The sequence below is a fragment of the Seriola aureovittata genome, chromosome 11 (genome assembly GCF_021018895.1).
Source record: "Seriola aureovittata isolate HTS-2021-v1 ecotype China chromosome 11, ASM2101889v1, whole genome shotgun sequence".
Taxonomy (NCBI): domain Eukaryota; kingdom Metazoa; phylum Chordata; class Actinopteri; order Carangiformes; family Carangidae; genus Seriola; species Seriola aureovittata.
Window position 1 is genome coordinate 11,654,146 of NC_079374.1, and position 22,056 is coordinate 11,676,201.

The 22,056-nt window shown below is 42.5% G+C and overlaps 1 protein-coding gene and 1 long non-coding RNA gene across 2 annotated transcripts; one reads left to right on the plus strand and one right to left on the minus strand.

Moving 5' to 3' along the window:
- Positions 1 to 410: 410 nt before the first annotated feature.
- On the minus strand, positions 411 to 21,732 carry LOC130177689 (follistatin-related protein 1-like). The gene is made up of 11 exons (XM_056389608.1): positions 21,535 to 21,732; positions 21,333 to 21,389; positions 8,933 to 9,034; positions 8,558 to 8,687; positions 6,774 to 6,806; positions 6,252 to 6,382; positions 5,577 to 5,695; positions 5,053 to 5,165; positions 4,239 to 4,349; positions 4,028 to 4,122; positions 411 to 1,931 (listed from the first exon to the last, which is right to left on the minus strand). The coding sequence occupies exons 1-11, from the start codon at positions 21,535 to 21,537 to the stop codon at positions 1,890 to 1,892; spliced, it is 936 nt and encodes a 311-aa protein (XP_056245583.1). The 5' UTR covers positions 21,538 to 21,732; the 3' UTR covers positions 411 to 1,889.
- On the plus strand, positions 9,549 to 16,479 carry LOC130177690 (uncharacterized). The gene is made up of 3 exons (XR_008829043.1): positions 9,549 to 10,302; positions 12,110 to 12,244; positions 15,905 to 16,479. It is a non-coding gene; the product is annotated as an uncharacterized LOC130177690 (long non-coding RNA).
- Positions 21,733 to 22,056: the final 324 nt, after the last annotated feature.

Sequence of the window (22,056 nt, forward strand, 5' to 3'; positions counted from 1 at the left end):
TGCAAAAACGGGGGAATGATGGCAAATGATCCACAATGCCGGCTGCCCAGTTCCATATGGCATTATGCAACTCCCCTCCTCTGTTACATTATGCAATGCTCTGCTGACTTCGATGTGCACAGAATGAGAAAGAGGTACAGGATAATTGGGTTCCTCCCACTGTATTCAGACCTATTCATAATACTGGACAGCTCTGTTTTGTTCATGTTACTTTAGGAGTAGAGCAAATTACAGTGTGTGCACTGTGCCGTTTCCAGGAACGTAATGTGTTGATTGAGATATTGAAATCAAACCATGACATGTACTCATAACACAACATGTGACTGATAAATCAACTAAATAGTTTACAGAAAGAGATTTGACCAACCTGGACCAGCTAAATCACTAACACAAACAAAGTGAGAAAGCTGTGTTGTGGTGTATGGGCTTTATTGGCATACATACATGTTCCTTACAGTCTCTGCACTCTTAGTGGAATATAAAGGTTTAGCTTGAAACCTAGTAATGCAACTTTCACACAGCCATTTATCAGGGAATAGAGTCACAAAGCACTAGTTTACTGCTAAACTTCAGCAAAGCGCACTCATTCTCACTATGCCTTGTGGCATAATAGCCTTTGTGCAGGCAAAGGTACTGTTTGCAGGTCTAAGGCACTGATTTTTATTGTCAAATCTCCCAATTTAGATACAGGATTTTAACAAATAAACACATTTAACAAACCAAACTACTCTCAGCATCACACTTTAACAGCACACACACAATCATGCACACACACACACACACACACATACACACACACACACATACAGACAAGCGCTTTATATGCACCCAGTTATTGATGCGTCTAAGCTACTATAGTTGACAGTGAGGCTAGTCCTGCTGTTAGAGTGATTTTGAAAGCACAGGTATAGTGTTGTTGCTGGGTCCAGAGTAATGTTTTACCTGGAGAATTTTGTACATCATTCAAACACATCATCGAGACTTTGGTTTCAGATTTCACCATGCTATATTCAGATCAGGTCTCACCTGGGGGCAGTTGTGCTGCTTCACCATGAAAGCTGGACCACTATGTTTTTGTTACAGAAAGGTACGACACATATAGAAAAATGTTTGACCCGAAAAGCGCCAGAGAGACTTGCCCGAGCATAACATGGGAACAAGATGAGTTCCACCTCAAGCCAATAACATACTGTACATAGAAGCAAACGCCTTTGCAGAAAGAATGATTACTTTAGCACTAAGATACAAACAAATTCCAGGCTTGTGATAAACTAAAGCCGAGGAAAGCTACAGAGAAAGAAAGAGAAGTGCATTGGTCAAGTAGTGGCCTACTGTAGCAGTTAAAATGGCACCAAATTCAAAATCACTAATAGCTTTACCCTCTTATCCCAGTTTCTTCAACCACCCCACTGACCATAAAACCTTTGAAGGTGTTGAGAAACATACTGCACCAGGTGACAAGTGGTCAGCTTTCTCCGTACTCCAGCAGCTCCCTCCTTTCAACAGGTGGATTTTCCAGATTCCTAACCTCACTACCTTCTCAAACAGTGACTTCCACATTCCAAAACAGTGACAACTTGACACATTGTTTAAGAATAACTGTAAAAATATAAGGATTGTAGTAAAAATAGCCCCAGGGCTAGTGTAGGGGCACAGTAATACAATCAAACATGACAGTACTGAACACAAGGGAATCCTATAATACTCTTTGATAGCCCCTGAATCTAACAAACATCAACACAAACACTTAAACAATATAAAAAATGTATAATAATTAACATAGCAGAGAAACATGAAAAAGTCAGTTTAACAACAACACACGGCCACAAGGGAAATCAAGTATGGAAGAAGGGTGATGGCGTGCATCCTCTTCTTCATTGTGTCCTTATTTAGGCCTCCTTTGTGCTGGCCTTCATCTTCTCAACTGTTTCCTGTGTTTAAAAAAAAATGACAAAACGTGAGAAATTAGATTTAGTTTGTCGTTTGACATACTGAATAAACAATGATGTGAGTACATGTTTGCATAAGCAAGGCTACACATATCATTTGAATACGCTATCCATCAAAAGCAACACTGTATTCTGAAGCAAGGTCCGCAGCCTGATCACACTAAACTTGTACCCACAGAGCTGCATTGTTTACAGTGGCATTATAAGCTGCCCTTCTGGAGGACAGAGTACATGACCTTGCTGACTCAGCCATGGCCTCAAGCCAGCGCCCTTGTGCTACCTTGTTAGCCTCATGCCCTCATACACACATATAAGCAAGCACAGACACAGACACAGACACAGACACAGACACAGACACAGACACGGACACACTTCTCACACAGAATGTAGGTGTTCTAGAATTATTTAGATTTTATGGACAGGTTTCAGAACTCGGCTCTAGAGCTTCATTCTGGTTCTAGAACTCAATTCTTGGTCTACAGAGATTCTAGAATGGAACTGAACATTTAAAGAGGTTGCACATCTTTATTCTGGGGAGGTTCCAGACCTTCAGAAGAGGTTGTAGCAACTGTCCTGTTTTAGCTGTTGCTATAGCTATTGTTTGCCTGGACAAACTATACAACTATTGTGTGAAAGCAGAGACTGCGGCATTGTGCCGACAGTCTGGAGAGGTTCTAGGACTGCAGTGACTGTCTTGCGTGTCCTTCCACTGCATCACAAAGAGAAATTTATACTGTCCCAGCTCAAGCACTAGTCTCCAGTACCATGCACCTTTCATTTCAACACTGCCCATCAGTCTGGTAGATTTCAGAATTTTTTAGAATTTAATTTCAAAGTATTTTGTAGAATTTATGTGAATGACTCATAATTACTAAAATGTTTATTTCAAGTACTCCTCTTTACTGTTTTGGTCATTTCTTTTGTTTGGCATTTTTTGGGCATTTTGTCTTTCTATCATGGCTTTACCTCATAACATGCTACATGATAAATAATACTTCACTAATTTAACAGTGCGCTCCTATAACAATAAAAATCAAATGAATGCAGCAGAACCAGAGATATTTTTTTTTTGTAATGCATCCTTCTTCCCTGTCAAAACCTGACTCCTACATTATCCACAGTGCAATCACCAGCAGTTCAGTCATGGATTCAGGTGTGTTATGCAAGTGGTGGCTAATGTAGGCTACGCTGGCCACATCCTGCTAACCTTAAATAGAGACGAGAAGCTACAGAGGTCTAGTAAGCTCCCTTTTTCATAACTGCACACCCTCAGATTTATCTTTCTCATTTGTAGTCTTCAGCATCAAAAGACAAATGAAATCACTTGAGGCGATTCATCAGAAAAGGCTTCATATAACATTTTTCATACGTGCAGTAATACTCCACATGACCCATAAACAGACTTTGATATGTACAATTTGTGTGGGTTACTTGATATTCGCTCTTAGGAATAACCTGTATAACCTGATTATTCTGAGTCATCCACTTAAAATCTTTAGTTGAAGACAGCCAAACCCTTCTACAAAACCCTGTATAATAAAAAGGAAAATGTTGGTGCTCATTTGGCTCTTTTTTTTTTAACGCCATCTACCCTCTATTGCATATCCATTTCATAGTTTTATAGAATTAATTTAGAAAAACATTTCTTTAGTTCACAGCTTTTGATTTGTTGTTTCACTTTTCATGCCAGGAGCCATAAAGCTGGTGATATTCTGGCTCACTGAGCTGTGGTAAACAGTCACATAAAAAGGTACACTTAGCAGTTCCTCTGTGAATTGTATTGTGATGGTTGAGCAGTTTGGTTCAAATGCTCTTTGTCCAGAAACACATTGCGAGAAACCAAGGTTATATCCTTCCGGAATCTAAAAGCGGACACGTGGGTCATGGCTCCTGTCAGTGATATTTTATGGACCTTATAACCAAGTGGAATCCTATGAACAGTGAGCAGTGATGGAGCCTGTGACTATGGCCAGGTCATCTGTAGAGAAATTCTCGGAAGAATTTCTTGATTTATTTTTGATATTAATATGATTTAATACATATGTTTTTTTTTTTATTTCTGGATTGCAAAGACGGACCTGGTGCTTGTTGAGCTCAGCCACACGGAGGTTCCACTCCTCCTCAGTCATCTCTGCCCCAGCATCTGCTGACTCATCCACAGCCGCCATTTTGTCTGGACAGAAAACAAAATAAGACAAAATATTGGCCATGGGGTATTTGTCTTACTGTGTGAGTTGATTAAAATATAAATAAAGAGGTATAAAGATGATCTCTAGTATTTGATCTTACCAGTGCAGGTCATCGCAGTGCAGACCCAGTTGCCACATGCACAAACACAGCGATTACACTCCACCTGGGTCTCCGCTCCGTCCTCATATGTCTCATCCTCCAAGGCACATTCTGCAGAAGAACATAACAAACTACTCAACCAAGTAAACAGACGACAGACTATATTGATATCAGTTTCCATGACTAGTCAGCATTTCAAACTGCCACATCATTTATCCAGTATCTTCCTTTTAAAGTAACATGCCTTGCTTGTTGACTAGTATTGGCTTTCTAATGGAAAGTCAACAAATCTGCCAACTCTCCTGTTAAGCATATGTGTTGGACAAACCATTAAAAAAAAATCAGGACTTTTCCAAAACATTTAATATGACTATCATTCTCTTCAAATCTCCAGACTTGAGAAACATGATTTCTGTGAAACAAAGTACGGAACCATGCAAATGCGCTGAACCCAGAGTTTCAAAAAAAAATCCCCAGTAGGTCAGCCAAATGTTTGTGTGCACGTGTGTGTGTGTGTCCTTGAGTCTAGTGAAGAGTCCATGGTGAATATCAGTTTTCTCTGAGATGGAGCAATGCCCCCGTATTCTGTGAACTTTATCTCAGATATGTCGGCATCAGATGACTGAACAGACTGAAGTGACGACCACAAAACTGAGACTGTGTCTCAGACTAAACTGAGGCTCATACCCACAGTTCACTGAATGCCAGTACTGCCCAACTGGGTTTATGTCAGTGCATCCATATACTATATTTACTGAAGTGTGACTTTATGTTGCATTATGAAAAAGTATGCAAAATATCCATTTAAGCTCACTCTTCTCTGGTGGATTGAAGCCAGGTTTCAGGCAGTTGAGGAACTCATCAAAGCTCAGTTTCCAGTCAGCATTCTCATCAGAGAGCTCAATGAGGGCATCAACACACAGGCTCCTGGGAAGTACACAAACACACACGCACACATAAATATCAACTTCTTTGTATGGTGAGAACAAAACATTACAGAAATAAATAAGCACACTCTAGAAATCTTTCATTTAGAGTGCTCCATTTTACAGAGAACAGGTGTTTATGCCTGCGTTGGCTTCCCAAAGGAGGCCTTCAGTAAAGTTTGCACTGGCCCAGATAGGGTTCAGTGACTTACACTGTGTTCCTTAAAATAGCACCGCAGGACAGATAAGGGTCTGTATGTACAAACACAACCACCGAATAGAATGTTCACATAGTTTGAGGGGTAGTGAAATACTGACAAAAAAAAAAAATGCAAGCAATAGCAGTTTTTTCTTCATCCTGTGCTCGTGAACTCTAACGTAAGCATGCAAACCTACAAACAAACACACCAACCTGAGCAGCTTGTTGCTCTCCTGGTCTGCGTAGGACTCCAACTCCACAACCGAGTCATTGTGCTGGATGAACTTGAGGAGCTCTGAGGAGTCCAGCTGAGAGTCGCCATTGTCATAAGACTGCAGAAACATGGACAGACATGGGAGGGGCACAGTTAACGTTTATGTACGGTCGAGTATGAACTTTTAGACTGCCTCATGCAAACATTACATAATCGGGGGGGTCACAGTATATATTTTTTTTATCAGTTTGTGTCATAAGCACGTATTCACTGCAAATATTTCTGTTTCTTATAGGCAGCTCAGTCCAGGTTGCCAGCAAATTTGCACTGACTTCCACAAACATTTGTAAGAGCACACCAGTTGCCATGACAATCGCCCCTGTATCCCTGATGTTAAGTGATTTCAATTTGGCATGAACACCGCAAGTACCGGCTCTTATTACAGCCTGTATTGGTTTTGTAATATTCTAAAATCTGGCTGGAGCAGAAATAGGTGTAGGACTACATGAAAAATTCAATTCATATAGTCATTTTTCATCTTTATATGAAGGCCCATATGGATAAATAAATCGGGGTATTTGGTAAAAAAGAATGGTGCAGGGGCAATGGTGTGCACTAAATAAGACCAGGGTCCATTGTGTGTTTCTGCACCCCAACAGAGGAAAGCAGCCCACCTTGAAGTACTTGAGCAGGATGTCAGAGAAGTTGGATCCTTTGACAAACCAGCCATCCGGGACGACCTCAGTCTGCAGCCACTGGATCACACGGCTCCTCAGCTCATTACGGTCAGCAGCATAGCATACCACTTCGGGGGTGGGAACATTTCCATAGGTCAACAGAATTAATGAATAATCCAATGGAAATCTATCTTGCAAGGTATTTCAACACTGACCCCTGTCCTTCTTTGCATACGTCAGTATTACTATGTTGATTCCGTTCTTTCGATTACATCATAAATTATAGTCGTTGCAGTGCCAAATGTTAATACCCAAGACCAAGATTTAACCCATCTGTGAGCCACGACTTAAACCCAAAAATAACCCTGAATTTACCTGCTTAAAATGAACAATTTGATAATTTGGAGTTTTTTCTTATCTGACTAAAATTGTAAACATTTAAAGTCCTCAGAATATAGTTTCATATATACATGTCATATATGCACGCACACACACACACACACACGCACACAAACTCACCTGGGCTGGCAGCTGCCTGCTCTGTTTTCTTCTCTAAAGGTGATTTAAAAAAAAAAAAAAAGAGGGAAAGATTACAACATTTAAGCCAAATCAATTGAACAGTGTTGACTTGATTCAGATTAATGGAGCTAAACTCAGCTGTGTCGGCACACTTGGCCAAAGGTCTGTAAAGATGACAGTGTGAGATAACTATTCTCCTTGACTACCTTTTCTGCCGCAGTTCTGAGCAATGTTCAGGCCAGCGGGGACACAAAGACTGCAACATCGCAGAGTGTGAGCAATTAAAGTTCAGTCGAGATAGGAGATTAATATTAGATGTATTAATAGATAAATCGAGGCCACGAGTATGAATGTAATGGCAGATTGGTTCAGTGCAGTGACATGTGAGTGTCCTTATATAGCCGCCTATCAACCCAGTCACCTCACATATCAGTTCCATGAATATGGTCTAGTTCAGATATCACTTCAATTTACTATACAGTTATCAGCACTTGCAGCATTTCTTAGGTGTGCCAAATGCCATCTCCCTCAAAGGGGGAGCCAAACTGGCTTTTTGTCTCTCTATCTCACACCTTTTACAAATCAGAGTTTAGCGAGAATTTGAGATTCTCAGTGTAATTCTTGTAATGATTGTGTTACGGCTCAGGGCCAGTAGAGAGTCGAAATTAGAAAGATGCTGGGATAAAACTCACACTTGAGAGCTTTGCTGTCCATATTTGGCAATTGCTGAAATAACCAAGCAATAACAAAGGTAGACTAAAATATCTTCCATCCTGCACTTGACAACTGACACCCCATAACAAAACGCTTAGGAATAGGTATGCACTGATCTGATACTTTGGTATTGGTGTCACTACTGACCTTATTGACCTATGATCAATCTACTGTATATATAGTTTCCTGGTCAATGACATTAAAAGATTCAGTACTTCCACTGCCAGAAACATTAATTTCACTCATTGCAGGCCCACAACTCAGTTTCTAGTTTCTAGTTTCATGCTACCTTACCTAAAAATGATTCCATTGAATTAAAGTCAAGTCAATTTGATTTATATAGCACCAAATCATGACAGATAGAGCAGGTCTGGACCGTATTTTTTACAATAGTTTTCCATGCAGTATTTTGAATTTGGAAAAAAAGAGAACGTTGGTAATTGCTCAGTGCTCGGTTTCGGCACATACCCTGGGTATTCTGAGGTATCAGAAGAGAAAAACTTAGATTGCTCTGTCCTTAATTAGCAACACCCACATAAGCCAACCAGTTGTCAGTTGTGTCTTTGTATGGCTGTAGCAATGAATCACACAATTTCAGTAACGACTCAGAATCAGACTATAGAAGACATAAAGACAGAACAGGGCCTCCTCCTGCCAAAGGTGGATAAAATGAACAACATACACCGTGCCATTTTTAAAATATCCATGTGAAATTGTGGGTGTATACTTTCTAGAGGAGGCCTGCTAGTCTTGCACATTGTTCAGATTTGGCACCTCTTCTAGGCAAAGTACTCATTTCTATCAGACCACTTCATTGCTCTTGATAAGAGCATCTTTTCAATTATCAATGATAACATTATTATGGTCTTAACCACACTTGAAGGTGTAATTTACTGGGATTGTAAAAGTGACCTTGGAAACAACATTTTATAATTTTATTACCTACACATAAGATAACAAAGCTTTTAATCTTCACAAAGTTTAAAAGTGACACTAGTGGACATTGTGTTGATAGAGTTTTGTTAACAAGGTTTATCTTGTGCTGTGGTGCTGTGTGCTGATGCTGGTACCCTTGCAGTGTCCATCATGGGCCACCTGGATCTTCAAGCCAGTCAGACAGGCATCTCTGTGGAGCTCACAGTGATTCCTGTAGGTCTTACCATTGCTGCCACACACTGACCTCTTGTGGGGCTTACAGCTCTGGACAGAGGGAGAAAAAGAGAGATGGAGGAGAATGGAGTGAAAATAGAGGAAATTTCAATCTCAAAAGTGTTTTTAATTTTCCTTTATCCTTATCGTCCCCTATAACCTATGCCACCCTTCTCATATGGTCAAATAACTCAGCTAAAGTCAGTGGGATTACCGAGTGAATGAGGCAGACAAAGTTCCCCAGCAAGTTCACTATGGTCGCTGCTGAGCTGCAGGGCCATGCACCTTGTACTCACCTCTATACACAGACAGCTGGGCTCCCCCTTCTCAGTGACGGCACACTCTCTGCCGGCCCCGCAGAACACATTAGCGCAAACTTTGCTCTTGCTCTGCAGCTCCTGAAAGAAAATAATACACATTGTTGCTGCTTTAGAAATGCAGTTGGGTCCCCTGATTTCACACACAGGGCGGCACTGTTGCACTAATAACAGGCCCATTTGAACGCACTCTGATGGTGCGTTCAGATGGGGCAAAATGTTGCTTTTATCCTGCCCCCTTCCTTTTTTTTTGAAAGACACCAACAAATATTTATCTAACCTTCCCCCCTGCAGGTGGCGCTACGCCATGAATTTCCACAAGCAACATGATCCATTTAAATGGTCTTAATTTTGTGGTGATAGATGATGACACTCGCAATTTTTGCATATTTCACCCTTACACAAATAGAAGAAGGAGAATTCAAGTACTCTCCAAAAATTATGACTGCAGTTTCTTAGTCAGTGGGATTGTCTTTCTCTACCACTGAACTGCACAGTGTATCTGACACTTTTTTTAAAAATCCAAACACATCCATAATTAAAACAACTAATCTAGAGGATTGTGCTCTATAAATCCTTCCTAGCTATAGCCTTATCCCTGCTCTTTAATACCTGGTTCATGTTATAGTGTCTGCACTTCTATTGAGGTCTCTGTTTGCCAGTAGTTGCCATGTCAACGACGACTGGCCTCAGCTTCAGAAATGACAGCTGATCATACTCCACTTTGAAAAGAATTGAAATAGTGGAGCCGATGTCTTTTCATTTCAACAAGACAATGCAGTAGATTGAAAAACTTGAAGGATAAAAACAGTATTCTCTCTGTGTATAACAGGACCTTTCTAAATTGCATCTTACATCTTAAAAATCTTCATTCCTTTCTTTCAGTGTCTCTTGTGTTTCTGTCTGACTTTTTTTTTTTCACTTCATTTAATCGGTCTCATTTTCTCTTGTTTACATTTCCATGCCTGTGCTTCTTTATCTTTCCTTTGTTTGTTGTGGATGATCAACAGTGGACCTGCCAAAAAAATGAGTCCACTGGAGCTGCAAACCGACCAATCACCAGACGCCAAGCGGAGAACCAAGAGCTGTTTTATGACCCTCATTGCCTCCTCCTTTTCCTATCTGTGTGTCTTTGTATATGTGTGGGTTTGTTTGTGTGTATTTGAGCTTGCGTGTGTGTACAGGGTGTTTCCACATCTGGAGTCTGAGCTGTGTTTTCCTTTGGGTCCATTCCCATGCTCTGTGAAATTTTTTCTCCTCCCTGTTTCTCCAGACTCCCCTCCTCCTCCCTAAGTCACTGTTTCCTGTAAGCGCGAGACAGAAAGTTGGCCTTCTGTGTACGACTGCACGTGAGTTGGCTTCCGGGCTTCTGCCCGTGTGTGTGTGTGTGTGTGTGTTCGCAAGCGCCAGGTCTGGTATGTAGGTTAAAACGAAGGTGGATGCTCGTGACTCGTGACTGGACTCTTATAAGCTCACTAATGATAGAGTATAACAAGATGTATTGGTGGTAGGGGGTGGGGGAGGGGTGGGCAGTCACATGCAAGCATCGCAGTGTAGCAGCTTTAACTTCAAACTGGTGAGAGGAGAGGGATGATAGGTTTCAGTTCATTTCTATGCATGAGTTAAAGACACACACGCACACACTTGCAAAGTTGAGGTCATGGAAAATCTTCAAAGCAATCCCTATGGCCTTGGGCATGTTGGACAATTCAGTTTGTTAGACACACATGGACTAGAGGCCGGCTGAAACCTGTAGAAACCTCCAATGAGAACATGAATAATGGATGGGTTCCTTACATGAATCTGGGATAATTTAAGAGATCTGTCTGTCCATCTCTCTTTGACTAGAACCAGCAGAGGATCCCTGACATTTAGCTAATGAATACAGAGGCACAAGCCCCCCCCTCCCTTTTTTCTCTTCTTTTGATTCAAGTGGATTGTTGCTATGGTGAGAGCATGTACAGGCTCCTGTTGTGGCAAGATCACAGATGTGCCAATCAACTTAGGCGAACCAAAGAACCGAGTCCCATAATGAGATCACAGCAGAATGTGTGTTCAGATTTTATGACTGACACAGCGATACAACCCAAAACTGTAAAAAACAATGGACAATGGATGTGATGTCACCCAACCAACCCTCAAGAAGGCAGAGACGTGAAGCTAAATATTGCAGCAGTAGCCCATCCACCTTATGTGGCCATAAATCATGTTCATGTTTTGCCTGGAGCCTTCATTGTTACTATGAGCTTGAGTGGGCAGACATGCACCATTACATGCACCATCACTGAGAATATTTATATGGTTTTTAATTCATAATCATAATTCAGAACACGGTGTGTACATGCAATACAGAGGAAACTTGTTATTCATGTGAATGTAACATCATCCAGGTTTTCCATCATGTGTATCTGTACCTCGTTCTGCTGGGTTTGACTTTTCTACTGTGTAAGATGAGAACAAAAAGCAATAAAATGTAAGCTTAAAGGATCTGTTTGACATTTTGAGAGGCTTTCTTAGGGAGACTTAGATGACAAAATCAATACTATTCTCAGATCTGTATGCTAAACAGGAAGCTGGAGCCAGCAGCAGGCTATCTTAGTTTAGCATAAAGACTCGTTTCGGAAACTAACCAGAACTGTCCGGAAGCCTCGCCATTACTGAAAAAGTGGTGCGTGTAAACACACTCATTAATCATCAATCACCAACAGTGCAGACATGAGGAAAAAAATGTGCAAACTCAGCACAAACAAAAACAAGCACACCCACTGTGGGTGTCCTACTTAAATGGCATCAGTTTCTCATTGCAGCCAACAAATGCTGCCTCATTTTCCCCCTTCTCCCATTTAAAACCAATCACTGAAGCCAGAGTTCTGATAAATGACTGGTGAATCCTAACAGATTAAACAGAGACTTTCATACAAAAAGCTGCCCCAAGCACTGATTGCATATACACACATTTCACAGCTCATTTTCCTCGACTCCTGCCCTCCCCATTTTTTTCAGTTTCAATCAATTTTTGCCAGGAGTTTAAAATTATTCAAAGATTTAAGATTTATTTATTCTCTCTATCTCTGCGTGGTGCCTCAAACATCAAGTCTGGTGTCCTTTCATTTCTGCTATGCCGTAATTCTCTCTGTCTTGTCATCTTATTCCCAGGGCCATGCCCTTTTACGGCTGCAAGAGATGTGCCAGTGAACCGAGACCAACCTTGCAGAGCTAGGTGGAAGGCGAGATGAGCAGTGAGGAGGCAGAATAAGAGGAGGAAGCCTTGAAGAAAGACTGATTATTACTGTAAGTGAGAAACAGGTAGATGGCGAAGATACGAGAGGAGAGAAGGGGTGTGTGTGTGTGTGTGTGTGTGTGTGTGTGTGTGTGTGTGTGTGTGTGTGTGTGTGTGTGTGTGTGTGTGTGTGTGCACTGAAGTCACTTTCTGTCCTGCCACATGTTGAATGGCTCTGTGCTGAAGCAGAGTAGAATTAAACGGGGACGTATTATTGCTTCGGTTAAAAAGAAAAAGAAGTAAAAAAGTAAAAAGTGTCTTTAATTTTCCACTGCTGATGAGGACATACACAGTCTTACAGCAGTAAGGCTGAAGAACACACACACACACACACACACACTACAGTAACACATAATAAAAAACACATTAGAACGCCTATCTGAATGTCTTTCGACATCTTTGTGCCCTTACTCACTCACACTCACACACACACACACACACACACTTGCAAAACAGTATGTGTAATGGAGCTTGTCTGCTTACATGTGCATGTTTTGTGTCCTGTGCATTGTGTGTGTTTGTGTGTGTGAGTCCATCTTGGAGACGCTCCATTGATCTAGCAGACCAATCGATGCTTCTCTTTGCTGTGCGTGTCACTTTATAGCCATTCCCACAATGCATTCTGCCCATCATTAGCATAGAAAACATTGATTGGAAGTTGCTTAAGTGCATTGAAACACTGAATTTAACCTTTCTGTTAATGAGTTATAAAGCATTATGAATTTCTGTAGCCATCACAATCATTTTAATCAGCTTGATGAGCTTATCTGGCATAACAAGCGTCATTTCATGCAATCCAATACAAGAACCCTGCAGCAAATCCTTTTCATATTGAGCTTTTCTTCAGTCCGTGTTAGAGAGGTGTTGATTCAGCATTGTGCTGTGCATTGTAGAGGCTGTACTTTCCGGTGTTGCTGTATTTTGCTGCATTAGAAAAAAGTGAAAGGTGTTTCAGGGTGTGTTGCATCAACATCTCTATGGCACAATGTGTCTCTCAATGATCGGAGAAGTTTCATAAAGTCAGTATTTATAGGTTGTTGTGTGGGGTTTATTAGATATGTCTTGCACCTCGCTGTAGAAGATACAAACATATTTTTTTCCTCCCCCTAAGGTACAGTAAGTATGGTGTGTGTTTTCATGAATAAAATATTGTGATATTTGACAAGTTGAAATATTATAACATATCCCAGGAGGGTATAGGGAGATGGAAGTAATGATGTTTCCATTCATTCTAGTCGCTCGTATACATTTACAATTTGTGCCACCCAAGAAAAAAAGGATCTGAAATCTATTTGATTTGTCACAGCAAAAAGACAATAAATCTGAACAAAACAATGACAATTTGAATGAAAGCAGTTAATTGTGTTTTAATCTGTTGTGACTGGAAAAATACTGCCAAATAATGACTGTCGACTTGAGAAAAACACAAATGATTATGAGAGTTGAAAAACTTAATTTGGCAGCTAACCCCCCAAAAACTCATAGTTATTCATCAAAGAAATTATATTTCAGAACTCATTAGGGAGTTATAACAATGATGCTGACATGAACAGATGAAGCAGCCAAGACGAGGCAGGCGTCAAAGCTCCCAGCTGCGACTTGAAAGCATCAATCCGTCTCCATTTAGATATTTTGCATTTATAATCAACTTGAAACTCAACCATAATATTCAACATTGGATCGCCTTTACAACTGCTGGGATACTATGTATATATTAAGTATTAAAGGGATAGTTTGGAATTTTGTCTGTGCAAAAACCAAAGAGTTAAATGTGTTAGGAAATCACTGCTCTTGGCGAAGAAATTGTTTTATACCACCACTGAGATGCAACCACGGTTGTGTGGTGTGGGAAAGGGTTTGAGGTTAGGGTTTTTTCTTACCTGTGAGACAGACTGTCTAGACACCTTTCTCTGTAACATGCAAAAATGCTTTTTCATTGGCAAAATCAAGTAGCAACTCTTTTTAGATGCCGGTCAGTATGAGATATTTTCGGGTGTGAATCTGTACGTTATGCACGGGCATGTGACGTTAGGGGCACATTCCATTAGTAGAGCACAGGCTACCAAGGACAGAACGGATGGGCATAGTTTTAATCCTGAAAGTCACCTCGGCTTTTTCTAAATTTCATACATATGCATCAGTCTGATTATTCACAAACAATAATGAATATATCAAAATGTGTTTAAAAAAAATTGTGATCCCCACAGTGAAACTACATTGTTGAATGTATGGGCAGGGACTGCCTGCAATACCTCCATGTGCCACCAGGGGGCCGCGAACCACTAGTGGAAAACCCCTGCTTTAGACAAAGACAGGCTAACTGTTTCCCCCTGTTTCCAGCATGTATGCTAAGCTAAGATGCTGGATGTAGCCAGATATCTACTTTACAGACATGAGAGGGATATTCATCTTTACATACATGTCTCAACATATTTAGATTTGTGTGAAACATCATGTCACCAAAGGCAGAACGACACAGAGACTGTTTTTCTTACCTACAGTGACTCTACAGAAGACACTCAGGCTGACAGATGGACACACAAATGCACGCACAGCACGGCAACTTCACCCTCACAACCTCAAGGTGCAACCCGGAGTTTTACAAGCATGTTTTTAATGACAGCGAGGTGAAATAATCTAAACGAGAAGTGAAAGCAAGGGACGTAGACGAGACAGAATCAGGAGAATGAGAAGGTGGGGGTGTGGGGGGAACATTCCTGAGCCATGTTGTGCCTCAGCTGGGGTCCAACAGAGCTCGTCTTGAGCCAAAATCTCCTCAGTATCTAGGTCAGAGAGGTGCCCCTGCTCTCCCCCTCCACAAGCAATTCCCGTTTTTCCGCCGTGTTGGCGCTCCAACTCTAGATTGTCCAACACTCCTCAGCATCATGAGATGTGGACTCGTGCCAGGAGCGAAGAGGGCGAGGAGAACACAAACCAAACAGCTCATCTCCTTCGCCTCCATCTCACTTCTCTTTCTTTCTCTCTGACCATGAACCTTACCAGAACAGAAGTGGAACACAGCCCAAGAAGTATGAGAACCACTCTTACTCCACATACTATAACTTAACTATAATCCAGTTTCCTCCTTTATGGAATTAATGTGAGCTTGTGGCTAAATCCATCGCACAGGGGAGACACATCACAGGCCGTCGTCGACTCTGATTTTGAGTCATTACAGAAAGCTGTAGCGTTTGCCCTCAATAATTCACATCCCTCCATTCTCAAACTCTCTAGCCTTTTCTTCCTTCTGTTTGACTGTATCTTCATACATACCAAATCAGGTTCAGTCTCATTTCCTCTGTACTCGAAAGCCTCTCGAGATCAGACACACAGTAAAGCACTCCACTGAGAAACACACATTCAGCCCCCAAAATGACACAATCTACTGACATGCTTCCTCTGAGATGAAATGCCTGGTTAGTGTTGCATGGATTTATATGACAGCGAGTTGATAGTGGAACTGGCAGGATGTCCTTGGAGTAATAAGGCCAGAGTAAGACTAATCTGAGTGTGTTATAAAGTTATGATCGCTTTGTAAAAGCTCTACGGGTGGTCTAAAACACTCTCTGGGGGGGCCAAGTCTGAGATTAAACCTGCAGAAACAAAGGACCCTGGGTAATGACCAGTTTACACTGATCTGCCTGTTATTCTTCTCCCTGTTTCTTATTCAGTGTGAAAGGAATGCACCAACGGACGGGATGATGTCACCCCGAGTCTGCAGCCTCTTATTTTACACCCACCAGCCTCGTCGTTCAAGAGCTGAAATATAGCAACTTCACCCTGAAAGAGACGACGAAGAGAAGAAACAAAAGAAGGACAGACAGATGGGAAAAGGTTTGGAAAAAGACAGAAAGAAAGGATGGAAGGAAGAGAGAGAAAGTGAGAGAGGAAAACACAGAGAAGGTAAGAGAGAGGGAGAGAAAGAAAAAGAGAGACTAAAGAAAAGCAGGAAACAAGTCACAGACTGAGCAGAGCCACATCTGCTAGCAGTTAAAACGTCACCAGAGAACACAAAATGCTACGAACACAGCACCTCCCCTCCCCTGTTCACCCTGTGGTGACACGGCTGGGACAAAACTGTCCCCTGTCCCCTAGCACACATCAATCCCATGGGAGATTTGTCCCACCTCCATCCATCACGTCCTCTGTTCTACATTCATGTCTTGTCATCCTTTCCTGTATAAAATACACATTTTGTTACCTCGTACAACTTAGATTTCTCTCTCTCTCTCTCTGTCCTTCTTGACCCAATAACCTTGTCATTGCCCCCCCCCCCCCCCCCCCCCCCCCGAAAAAAGAGAAAAAAATTCCTTTGCTAACTCTCTCTCTCTCTCTCTGCTCACTTGGTCACTTTTTTTCCCTCCCCTGTCTCCCACCCCTGATCTGTTCTGGGCATTTTTCCACTGCCAGAGAGGAAAGGAGGGAGGGAGGGAGGGAGGAAAGGAGGGAGGGAGGGAGAGAGGGAGGGAGGGAGGGCCCATGCTAGGCTCAGGCCAGGGGAATGAGTATATTCCCTGCCCTCTTCTCTTTTCCCTCTTTGAGGCCAGTATTGGGGCTAATGGCTAAGAGCATGTTTGTAGAAGGAAAAGGCCAACGTACAGACTGCAGGATGTGATTAGGACGTGCAGTCACTGAAAGTCTGTTGAACTGCGAACATGCACGTTTCCACTACGTGTATCCTCTCAGACAGGGTGCTGTGATGAGACACCCACACACCTTCATCTGGGACACAGACCAGGTCTAATGAGCTCTGACTAGAAACCACAGTATCTTATTTTTCCTCACAGGTCCTAGAGAAACTGTTTGAAATAAATTGAAAGGATTTTTCCTTTCAATTCAAGCACTTCTTGATCGATTTTCTTTGTCATACATGACACTAAACTGAACATATTTGTTTCTCAGATAAAACAAAGCAATGTATAACTTCTTCTATTTTTTCACTATTTTTGACCTTTAAAAACAAAAAGATTTATTGATTAATTTCTAATTCAGTGTCTATTGTGCCTATAAAGAACTAATCACATTAATTCATGGACCTCGTCGATGTAACTGTTGATCCTTGATGTCTAGGATAATCACAGTCACATAGGATAAATGACATGATCCGTTTGCTAAATGAAGACCGTAATGTATGGCAGAAAGTTCAGAAACACTAGTAAGTGGAACTTTGAGCTTAGACTGTTTTGTAACTGCTCCCAAAGTTCCTGAATTCAACTATCTGCTCAAACTATGAAATAGTTTGATGGGAGTGGCTGTTTCACTCAGCGTGTTGATCAAATTAAACAGACTAATGTTTCCCTGGGGACTTGTGTTTAACACGGTTTTCCAAATGCATGGCCTGACCTCTGTTGAACTCTTTTACACAAAAGCTGATGACCTGCACTATCCCATGTCAAGTCATATTGAATGCACAGGCTCTCCATTCAGTTCGTGGTAAAGGCATTCTGTTATACATTAGAAGGATTTATAATGATCATCAGAGAGCTCAGTTGTTGCCAGTTGATCGCTCAGCTCACATTGATCCCCTTTACACCAAGCAAACTGCATGTCCATTGCGGGACCTCATCTCCAGGTGCATCCTCCCCTCCACAGGCGGCTGGACAAAGGATGATCTTTAGTGGAAGTAAATGGGTGGTATAACTCAGTGACATGTTTGGGTCACTGTGAAGTAAAGTAAAGTTACCTATCTGTTGATTTATTGCCTCTGACAGGGAGCAGAAAAGAGGAAAACAATGGGGAAATTATCGACCTTTATAACCTGCATTCAGCAGGTGTCCTCTTTGGTTTCCTGAGTGAACTCATCTAAGCCAGGCAACCTATAGGTTTTGACTCCCTAACTACTAGTGTGCATGTTGGCATGTTATCTTACTCACAAACCCTTTGAGTAGACTCTAGTACGGCTCTTTGTCATTTTCTGTGTGTGTGTGTGTGTGTGTGTGTGTAGTTAATTTATGTGTAGTGCCTTCGAGTGCAGAGTGCCGTTAATGATAAGATACCAGTACAGCTGGTAAGCTAAATGAGGACTCCTTTCAAGCCAAGCCAAGAGTGAAGAAAACACACTGCAGGGACATGAAACACAGCCCCCCCCCCCCCCCCCCCTTCTTTCTACCCCCTCACTACACAGCCAAGTCTTACCTAAACCCCAGTCTCCCCTGCTGTAATTGCACGACTGTGGCTCCATCTCCTCTCTGTTTTACATCACTCTATCACACCACCCTCTACAATACGTGCGCAGGATCCATGACTGGATGTTGAGCCACAGTAATTAGAGCAGGCTGATACAGACAGAGGACACAGCGTCCCCTCATGCTCATGTTCCCTCCACCTGGGCAGATATTTTTAGCCCACCTTGAATGAAAGAGAACAGGCATCAACATGGCAATAAGGTTGGGCCGCCTGAGTGGCTGTGGCTCCATAAGAGCCTTCTACAGATCCAAAGTCTCAACAAGGGAATCATCGCCATCATCCGCTTTATCCTCTCAACTCTTGTACTGTCTTAGCAGAGAGGAGAGCTTGCCTGGTTGCCCTGGTGGCCCTCCTCTTGACGCCTGTCGATAGCTGAAGCAACCACAGTGTCATTCCACCCTGTCACCGCAGATGATGCAGGATCGCACAATAAACATTGCATGCCATAAAACACAGAAATAAACACTCTTCTCTCTATATGCAAGCGTGTGCGCACATGTCCCCTGAGGCTGCAAACTCTTATGACTTTCACTGTGCCTGCATCTCGACCTCCTTTGCATATCAAGCTCCCGGTGTGTTTGAGTAAAACATCAACATTTTATTCACAAGATGCATATCTCGTCTCCTGCTTGCACGCGTGAACACAAGAGTTTTCCACATGGAGCCTCGACCTCAGCAACCCCAACCCCCACCCACACCCCCACACCCCCGCCACACTACATCTCTGAGCTGCTTATCTTCAAACGCTGCAATTTCTCACCTCAGGAGGCACACAGACATTCTCCTTCATAATAAATCAGAAGTTAGCGTCCAGATTTTAATAGCCTACACTCGTACCAGAAAATAAAAACATCAAGTCTCGCACAAAGAATCCTGTTTTCAGCAGCTTCTTTTATGTTGCGTATGCAGTCATTTTAACACGTCCCATCACCTACACAAAACATAAACACGCACCCTGGAGCCTCATCGGATACACTCCTGCAAGGGTTTTGCTCCAACTTGTTGACCTCCTATAGACAGCACGCTGGTATGCCAGTTCAGGCCCTTCCCACGGCCAGTCAACAGGCCATATATTATCGGGGTAATTACCTTCGGAGAATAGATGCCTTTCTATTACCTTCCCATTAACTTCATGGGTACACTCAACAGACTCGGCTGTGTGCTCTGTCTTCACCACGGCATGCCTCACACATCATGGCCATGAATCCAATAAAGACGCACACAATAGCACATTTACCAGCCAGTTAAGGTAGGAACAAGCAGTGGAAGGTCAGCTGGGAAGGGCCTGCTCGTCAGGCTGTGAGTGATGTTGTGGCAGTTGAGACGCTAATGGCCGTCTGCATGAAGCTGTAAAGACAGACAAGGCTGCCGTGGCGATGAGTGTTTGTTTGAAAAAAATCTCTCCTCTAATTACAGCTAATCTGGAAAAAATGAAAGGAAGTCAGTTCTCTGTTTATTTCCTCAGCCTGTAACTGTTGTGCAGGTCAACAGAGGAGTCAACACAAAGCCAGGTGTTCAACAGCTGTGTCCGGTGAGGTTCAGATCATCAAACGCCACCTGCTGTGTTTATGTGCATTTCTGCCTCTTAAAGGAATAGTTTCACATTTGGGGAAATACACGTAATCCCTTTCTAACCAGGGGCTACATGAGGCAACTGATACCACTGTCATGACTGTACGGTGAATGTGAAACTGCTGTTTCCAGGCTTTATGCTAAGCTAAGCTAACTGTATTTACCATACGCTTGTGAGAGTGGTATCAATCTTCTCATCTATGTCCCAAATACAAGGTTCTCAACATGTTGAACTATTCTTGTGCTGAAACTTGATTTATTCGTTGGGTTTTTTTTTTTTGAGTTGGTCATCACTGTGTGAGACCAGATAAACTAACAGCACATTATCTCAGTGTTTACTCAGAGGCTGGACTACTTAGCACGGCAGTGTGAGACCCATAAGGTGAGTATTCTCCCAACCCTTGAGCACACTCGCAACCCCTGAGTACACAGACAAACACACATGTTCTCTGGCTGACCACCCAAACATGGTGTTTGTACGCCATTAGAGCAGCTGCCAGTTGGCGGAGCGTTCTGCACCGAGGGCAAAGCTACAATATTGATGGTGAGGGCCATCAAACCCCAAGTCGAGCAGGGTTTGTGAGATGAACACAAACACGAGCCCCCTCCCTTCTTTTCTTTTCGCAGCTGTCTGTCACTCCTGTGTCACTCTTGTACTCTTGTGGCAGCTTTTGCCGTGCTGTTAACTTCACAACTCCACAAAAAAAACTGAGATTAGGAGGGGTATATATATGTGTGTGTGTGCGTGTGTCTGTGTGTGTGTGTGTGTGTGTGTGTGTGTGGTCCAGCAGGATGCAAAATGTTAGTGTTTGTTTCAGTTCACAGTCAACATCACACACGCACGCACGCACACACGCAAGCACGCACACACGCAAGCACACACACACACACACACACACACACGCCAATCCGATGTGTCATATGTGCCTTGATTTTTAGGAATGAGGATAATGTCCCCACTGGAAAATGTAAATAAACTGTGAGCTTCATTGTCTCCATAATGAAGCTCATAATTGGGCAGAGTCTCAACAATAATGGCACAATTGGTTCTTTAGGAAGATAAATACCACAACAAGCTCTAGACTGAGGACAGTCCTGATGGAAACGGCTCGTTCTCACCACAGCACCGTGTTGTGTCGGATAACAGACTGACCGACTCCAGATGTGTAGCTGGCTTAGCTTTGTGAACAAAGCTGCCGTGTATTAATGTGGCTCCAGAAGAAACGATACAGCTGTGAGGTAACATTTGGTGCCAGTTTTAAACCCCACAGGATGTGAAGTTACAGAGTAGGAATAAAAAAAAAAACCAATTTTTAAAAAACCCGTCTGAGCCAAACTTACCTCAGCGTTGTAGAGAGCCGCGGTCAGCAGAAGGAGCACAGCCACACTTCGCAACATCTGGACGTAAAGAAAAAGAGAGAGGGAGAGAAAGTAATGTTTAGTAAAGAAAGGAAGAACACCAACCATCCGTTTCCACAGCAGTTCCGTAAGGAGGTTGAGAAAAACTTGTGGGAGAAATCCTACTTTCCGTGTTTTACGTTACCATTTTTTTGTGAAAAAGCTGCTCCGCGCGAGGAAAATCTGCTCGGCAGGGTGGGAGCTGGTCTGGATGTTTGTCGGGACGGAGTCGAGCTGGAGGTCCGTGATTTCAAGAAATTTGAGGAGCGCTGAGGAATTCTTGCCAGTCCGTCAGCCTCTCCTCCTCCTCCTCCTCCTTCTTCTTCTCCTCCTCCCTCTTTTCCTCTCTCACCGCCGCGGCCAATGAAAATGTCTGGAGTCCTCCGAGAACGTTTACAGAGGAGTAGAGGAGGAGGGGAGGAACCGAGGAAAGTGTGTGTGTGTGTGTGTGTGTGTGTGTGTGTGTGTGTAACCACACTCTCCTAAGAAATTATGTCTATATATTACTAAGGTTTTTTTTTCTCCAAATGCATTTTGCCAGAAACCTTATTACTGCCTGGATTATGTTCACTAGCAGTGTGTGTGTGCTCGGGTCACTACCATATTATCATCCAGCCTGATCTTATAAATGAGATATATTTCTACTGTTGGACTCACAGCATATATC